The sequence below is a fragment of the Ictidomys tridecemlineatus genome, chromosome 4 (assembly GCF_052094955.1).
Source record: "Ictidomys tridecemlineatus isolate mIctTri1 chromosome 4, mIctTri1.hap1, whole genome shotgun sequence".
Classification (NCBI taxonomy): domain Eukaryota; kingdom Metazoa; phylum Chordata; class Mammalia; order Rodentia; family Sciuridae; genus Ictidomys; species Ictidomys tridecemlineatus.
In genome coordinates this window covers 54,679,479-54,687,677 of record NC_135480.1, presented here as the reverse complement: position 1 = coordinate 54,687,677, position 8,199 = coordinate 54,679,479, and the positions used below count along the sequence as shown (strand labels likewise).

General features: G+C 35.6%; 1 protein-coding gene across 2 annotated transcripts; it reads left to right on the top strand.

The window, feature by feature from the left end:
• The first annotated feature begins 357 nt into the window (after positions 1–357).
• On the top strand, positions 358–7,399 carry LOC144376805 (olfactory receptor 5P4-like). 2 transcript variants are annotated; one of them, XM_078045083.1, is made up of 2 exons: positions 358–366; positions 6,461–7,399. In XM_078045083.1, exons 1-2 carry the CDS (start codon positions 358–360, stop codon positions 7,397–7,399), a joined length of 948 nt encoding a protein of 315 aa, XP_077901209.1. The 2 variants fall into 2 exon arrangements, with proteins under 2 accessions (XP_077901209.1, XP_077901210.1); XM_078045084.1 differs by lacking the exon at positions 358–366 and adding an exon at positions 1,257–1,283.
• Positions 7,400–8,199: the final 800 nt, after the last annotated feature.

The following is an 8,199-nucleotide window of genomic DNA, read 5'->3' as shown; positions in this document are numbered from 1 at the left end:
ATCACTGAATGCATCTTCAACCCTTTTTATTTTTTATTTTGAGACAGAGTCTCATTAAGTTGCCCAGGCTGGCCTCATACTTATTTTCCTCCTGCTTCATCCTCCAGAATCACTGAGATTACAGGTATAAGCCCTCATACCTGGCAAGTATAGAGTTTTCTGTATAATTAAGATTATCAGCCTAAAATAGTTATAACTATAAGATATTTTATAAACCTCATGATAATTGCAAAGAAAACACCTATGAAGACAAAAAAGAGAAAGGAATCAAAGAATGTTACTATAAAAAATCAACAAATCATGAAGGAAGACAGTAGAACAGGAAAAGATGAACCATGAAAGAAAACAATTAGCAAAATGGCACTAGTAAGTCCTTACTTATCAATAATTAAACATAAATGGACAAAAATCCATAGTCAAAAGATAAATATTCATCCAAAAAGCTGTCAGAATTAATAAAGGAATTCAATAAAGTTGTAAGATCAAAAACAAAAATATCAGCTGCTTTTCTATACATTAACAATGGACTATTTGAAAAGAAATTAAGAAATAATCCTATTCTAAAATAGTCCAAAAGAGTAAAATGCATAAGAATAAACTAAGGAAAGAAAAGATCTGTACCCTGACACCTGCAAAACATTGATGAATGTCATGGTAGAAAATATAACCAAATGAAAAGGCATCTGTGTTCATGGATTGGAAGACCTAATATTATTAAAATGTTCACATTACTCAAAGCAATTTATAGAATCAAGACAATCCTTATCAAATCCCAATTATATTCTTGCCATAAGTGAAAAAATTAATCCTAAAATTCATATGGAACCACAAAGACTCCAAATAGCCAAAATAATGTTGAGAAAAGAACAAAGCTGAACCATCATATTTTCAAAATACCTTTACAATAATTGAAACAGTATGATACTGGCATAAAGATAGACATATGATCAGAAGAATAGATAGGAATTTCATATATAAACCTTACAGGCATGCTCAAATGATACTTAAGTGCCATGACTACATAATGGAGAATGGCAAATCTCCTCAACAAATGGTATTGGGAAATTAAATAAGTGAATATAAATGGATCAAATTAGACCTCTATCTTATACCATTTGCAAAACTAGACTCTAAATGGGTAAAGACTTAATGTAAGATTGGAAACTAAAAAATTTCTAAAACAAAACATAGGGGGCAGCTTCACGACATTGCTCTGGGCAATGATTTTTTTTTTAAATTGACCCAAAGCACAGGCAATGAAAGCAAAGATAGACAAAAGGACTGTGTCAAACTAAAAACTCCTGCTCAGCAAAGAAAACTATCATCAGAGTGAAAAGGCATTCTATGGAATGAGAAAATATTTGCATGTATCTGATAAAGATTTAATTTCCAAAACATATAAGGAACACTTTTAACTCAATAACTAAAAAAACCCTCTAATAACCCAATTAAAAATGAACTAAGAAGACATAAATAGCTACATAAAATTATATCTCTTCCAAAGAAGACAAAAATAGCCACTGGATAATTAAAAGATGATCAATGTCACTTGTCATTACTTGAATGTAAATCAAAACCAAAATTAGATATTGTCTCATGCTTGCATAAATAGCTATTATTTTTTTTAAAAAAGACAAGAAGTGTGTTCATGGATATGGGGAATTTAGAGTCTATACACCATTGGTGGGAATGAAAAATGGTACAGTCCCCTGACGCAGTCTGGCTGGGCACAAATAATGAGCCACTCGAGCAGGGACAAACTTTATTTCCGAACTCCCTCGAACACCATGCACAAGGGCCTTCTCCCAGGACACACCACACACCAACCGGAAATCCCTCCTCAGGACCTTCCCCAAGCAACGCCCCCTTGCCTGACAGTAAAGGTCAAATATATAATACAATCAATCCAGCATCACAGCAATTATATATAGCTTAACTCAAATCATCATCTCAATGGTTCGCTGGCATCACCTTTCAAACATTCCCTCTGGCAAATGCCAGGAGTCATTCTGACCTGCTGTGGCTCTCAACAGTGCCCCCAAGGAATACAATATAAGGGTTCATTTAAAAATTAAGAATAAAAAACACTGTATGATCCAGAAACATGTCTTCTGAGTATTTGTCCAAAATAATTGAAATCAGTATTTTCTGGATTCAATTAATCCATGTTTATTGCAGCACTGTTCAATATAGCTAAGATGTAAAGACTGACTAAATCGCCTTTGACAGATGAATGGATAACGAAAATGTGGCATATACATACAGTGGAATTTTATTCGGCTTAAAAGAAAAGGAAATTCTGCGATATGCAACTTCAATGTCCTTTAAGATATTATGCAAAATGAAATAAACCAGTCACAGAAGGACTGGTGCTACATGATTCCACTTAAATAAAGTATCTAAAATAGTCAAGTTCACTGACTGAAAGAATAGAATTGTGGGTCCAACACCTGAGGGTGGGGGACATGGGGAGTTACTCATCCATAGGCACAAACTTTGAGTTAAACAAGATGAATAATTTTAGTCACATACTCTACCACAGAGCTACACCCTTGACTCTTGAGTAAAGATAGAGATGTCAGAGTTACTATTTTAATTGGCCATAGCATAGATTAAAAAAATGATTTAACATCAATTCAACAAATGTCTATTTTATGCCTCCTCTATTTCTAGTACTGGACCATTAAATATGGATTCAAAAACAGTCATAGAGACTGTATCTTCACACCAGGGAAAGAGGAAGATTTTTAAAGGATTTTTAAAAGAAAAGTAGTAGTAGTAGTCAAGAGTTGTGAACAAAATGTTAGTGGAAAGACAGGAATGAAAGGAATTTAATTCTCCCAGATGTGATCTGGGATGTTTTTATGGACTCATTGACTACCTATTTGTGTCACTCATCAGTCACAGTTAGGTAGGAGATAGGGCATGGGAAGGAACAGAAAAAGCAGAAGGGAGGTTGCCACCCCCCTGACACTCCACCTGAAGCCCAGCCTCTGAGACAAAACTGGGTCTTCGTGAGGTTAAAGGGAAGAAGTTAGATGACCACAAGGAGAAATTCAAGTCCCTGCAGGGAAAGCCCTTTATATGAAATAGCCCAAGGGACTGACCTAAATTTAACTCTTTGCTTGTCAACATATTTTTAGCATTTCAATTTGTTCCTCTTTTATGCATTTTCCAGGGGAAGGGGGGCAGGCAGAAACTTACCATTTTACAGTATAAAAGAAATTGTGTCAGGTTCAGCTGTCAAACAAGGTGCCAATCAACCCCAAATCCACACAGGGGAGAAGTGGAGAGCTAGCACATACCAAAAAAAGCAATCTCCACTGCGTTGATGGGAACTTGAGCTACTTCACAGCTTGGCCCACTCCCAGTACACTCCCAGATTATACTTTTGCTTTCAATAAACCCTTCCTCGCTAACCTCTGCTGTCTGGCTCAGTTCTTTGGTGGAAAGGCCAAGAACCTGGACAGTCATGTTTTTTTAAAACCTAAATGAACTGTCTTTCTAGGACACATGGAACCTCACAACATGTCCATTTCCTAATTTGTTGAAGTCTAGATGTTTGAACTGCTAAATCCTCCAAATGTAGATCATCAGGCTTAGCCTTTTTCCAAAAAAGAATTTCCTATGAACTTTCCAATTCAGGATAAAAGGAACCTGACTTTTAACCTAGTGAATATTGTGTTATGTAGCCATAGTTAAAGAACACCACAAGCTAATGGTGGTGATGACAAGTGAACAGGCAATGCAGAAACTATATATGTCAGAGTCTTAAAAAATGTTAGTGTAACCTTTATTGTTCTATTTGAAAACACACACAATAGTGGACCAGAGTAGATAACAGACAGAGAAAGAGTTATTATGTCTACCAGTAATCAGTGTAACGCATATCATGTCTAGGACAAATCTATAAAATATGGGAAATAACTGGTTGTGGTGGCACAGGCCTGTAATCCCAGTGACTCAGGAGACAGACAGGAGAATTGCAAGTTCAAGACCAGCAATTTATCCAGGCCCTCAGCAACTTAGTGAGACCCTGTCTCAAAATGAAAAATAAAAAGGACTTAGGATGTAGTTCAATGGTAAAGCATCCCTGGGTTAAATCCCTACCACACAAAAAATGTAGAAATACATTATTTTTAAAGTTTATGTCACTTCTATGAAAATAATATTGCAATTCTATTGGATGCATCTTTGTAAACCAAACCCAAAGTATCTCTAAGTGTAGGTGGCATGCATACCTGGGCCACTGCATATGGCCACATTTCAGCAGTGCCACAAACTGCTGCAAGCATATTAGTCATTTTAATCTAAAAATCAACTTAAATTATAGCAAAATGTTGTGATTTATTTTTTCACATCATTTAATTAAAAATAAATGAAACCCCTGAGTATTTAGAAAATATTTCGCTCAGACTTTTACATAATCATGTACACATTTTAGTTCTCTGTCTCAGTAGGTGAGTACATTTAATTTTCTCTCCAGTGAATTGTCTGTATAATTTTACAAAACAAGTGCAGTAATTAATTCGTAACTTCAAGTGAAGTAAGTAATTTGGGGCAATATCCCAAATGACCCAAATGACACTTAAATATGGCTTTGCTATACAGCAACAATTCCTTGGAGCCTCTCCCTACTGTTTCAGTAGATATTTAACTAGTTTATACTTCTTATTTTTTAACAACATAGAAATATTTCATTCTCCTGTACGTTCCAGAAATAACAAATTACTATTTCAAAGAAACTGTTAGAAATTGAGGACCTATTTGTTATTCCTCTACTTTGAAAACAGGGCTTGGTGTTTTATCTACATCATACAAATTAACACAAGAATCACATGAGGTATGTATCTCCTTTTTTACAGATAAGAAAACAGAAAATCAAGAAATTCTTATAATATTCTCATGATTCCATATACTATAAGAAGTAGAGTTAGAAACTAATGCCAGGTTTTCATGGCCCCAAAGTCCATGATATCTCTACAAATCACTAAACTAAGAGCTGGCCTTCCCATGAACATTTATTTATAGATTATGTTATTACAATCAGTGTTGTAAATATCCATTTATATATTTCTTGTGCACATAGGGATTAGACTTGCTCTATGTGCACAATTAGAAATCTAATATCTGGCACCATAATCCAACTTTAGAAATATGTGTGTCTTTTATATGCCTATTTTCTTTAAAAATATATTTCTGGTTTGAGTCTTTGTCTAGATAAAAAAGAATCTGATAATTCTGACACTTAATCCTATGGGATGTTGATAGTATACAATTTGACAGAATCTTTGACTCAGAGCATGGTTGCTGATAGTTACATATGCATTTTTAAAAATATTTTAAAAATGCACCACATAAAAATAAATAAAATACAGGTATTGTGTCCAACTACAACTAAAAAAACATTTAAAAAATTATTCTTCAAATAGGGGTTTTTGAAGGAAAATCAAATTATTCTAAAGAATATGCTGGTCTTTAGATTAGAGTCTTGGAAAAGGATGAACGTGACTAGCATTCTCTCCTGTCTTTGCTCATGTGCTATATTTCAGAACCATTATTCTGAAATGCTAATTATAATCTTTCTTTCAATGTAATTTTCTCGATTTCCTAGCTAGCTACAACACCCTGACCTCCCTAATCCTCCTGCTTGTGTCAAGTGCCCTTACTACTTATTTCCATACCATTGCTTATTGGAACTGGCAAAACTAAAAATAACCTAATGCAAGTCACCAAGTATTTCTACTTACTTATAATGCTAGTCCATAATGTCACCTAGACTGTTATTGCTTCACACAATCCCATAAGCCTAAAAAGGTATGATAAAGAAATAATCTAGGACACATTATGAAATATCTCATAACAGTACTAAAAATTCTGTTTGGCCTTTCCATCTTGAATATAGACACGAGCCAGCTCTTGGTATTGATTATAATAATTAACAGTATGATTATTATTCCAAGAAAGTGAGAAAGTCAGAAAGAAAGAGATATCCAAGTCAATTCTACCTTTATTGGCCCAGTAAGCTGCATAAATAGAGAGAGCATTTACTAAATAGAGAACACAGGGCAGAGGTACATTGGGATGGGAATGGAAAAACTAAGAGCTGGCCTTCCCATGAACATTTAAGTTATTTATAGTTATGTTATTACCATCAGTGTTACATATATATCCATTTATATATTTCTTGTGCACATAGGGATTAGACTTGCTCTATGCTGCACAATTAGAAATCTAATATCTGGGTTCTAAGATAATTGAGTTTTCAATTTTAATATTTTATAGAATTTGAAAAGAAAACTTGTGTACCCAAAGTATTCTATAAGTGAAACAAAATTTGCCATTTTAAAAAACTTAAATGCAAGCTTATATTTAGGTGCACACATTAATCATGGGATCATTTCAGCCAGTTAAAAACTGCCTCTGGTTCTGGTTTTGGTAGGCACCATTAAATGGAGAGATGGAGACTGAAAACCATACGGCAGTGACAGAGTTCATCATTTTGGGATTAACAGACAATCGCACACTATGTGCCATCCTCTTTGTGGTTTTCCTAGCAGTGTATGCAGTGACCATAGTGGGGAATATCAGCATAATCCTGTTAATCCGAAGCAGCCCACAGCTCCACACCCCAATGTACCTCTTCCTCAGCCACTTGGCCTTTGTGGACATAGGATATTCCACGTCAGTTACACCAATAATGCTCATCAGTTTCTTAAGAGAAAAAACTACTATCCCTCTCACAGGCTGCATAGCCCAGCTCGGCTCAGATGTCACTTTTGGGACAACAGAGTGCTTTCTCCTGGCCACCATGGCCTATGACCGATATGTAGCCATCTGTTCTCCCCTGCTGTACTCCACCCAGATGTCCCCACTGGTCTGCTTCCTTCTGTTGGGAGCATCCTACCTGGGTGGTTGCATGAATGCATCATCATTTACAGGCTGTTTGATGAACCTGTCCTTCTGTGGCCCAAATAAAATCAACCACTTTTTCTGTGACCTCTTCCCACTCCTGAAGCTTTCTTGTGGCCATGTTTACATCGCTGAGATTTCTCCTGCCATCTCTTCTGCCTCTGTTCTGATAAGCACATTGTTTACCATAATTGTGTCCTACATATACATCCTCCACTCCATCGTGAAGATGCGCTCCACCGAGGGAAGGAACAAGGCTTTCTCTACCTGCACCTCTCACCTCACCGCAGTCACGCTGTTTTATGGGACAGTTTTGTTTGTGTATGTGATGCCCAAGTCAAGCTACTCAGCTGATCAGGTCAAAGTGGCCTCTGTGATCTACACAGTGGTGATCCCCATGTTGAACCCTCTCATCTATAGTCTGAGGAACAAGGAAGTGAAAGAGGCCATGAGAAAACTGATGGCTAGAACACATTGGTTTTCTTGAATTGAATCAGATATAAATCCACAAATAACAAAATCAATGATTTGGGGGACATTGGTGCTTGATATTTTAATGATATTTATCATTAACTTAATTACTTCATGTCAGCGAACTGCTCCTTGTCAATATGGAAAGCCAATGTTTATTTCCATTTTTTGAAGTTAAATGTGTCATTTACACGATCAGCTGCTGGATTCAAAAGAAATATGGATTTTACAAGGTAAGAATACTTCAGAATATAGTTGCTACCTTGAAATCTTTCCTATTTACCAATTACAGAGTCCTATTTAAATAGAGACATTTCAAAGATCAAATTTATTGAAAATTTTATCTTGTAAAATAACATTTGGGAAAGAAATGCCCAGTAGATGTGTAATAATCAGCAACATTGACAAGTCAGGTAGTTCAGGTCACTTCCTTTAAGGTCCTTCCTAGCCATGAGCAATGGATATTGACATTTTTGGAAACAGTGATGTTGATGTCTCAGAAAAAAAAAAAACCTACTTATTTTCCTTTTAATTAAACCAAAGCAAAAATGAATGATTCTGCTCTTGGTCCTTATGAGAATCAACTCAGATAGCACAGAAGAAACTAAAATGAATTTCAGCTGAGGTTTATTATTAATTGAAGTCTTCATAGATCAGCTTTAGAATAGAACTTTGGAAGCAGACATTTCATTGGACTTCCCTGAGTAAGAGCTGATATACAGAAAATTATGGTTCAAGCCAAAAAATATATTTGCCATGCACTTCTGTATCTCTCAAGGGGTATCCAGTGTCACTACTTCTACTGTGCTTTGCAAA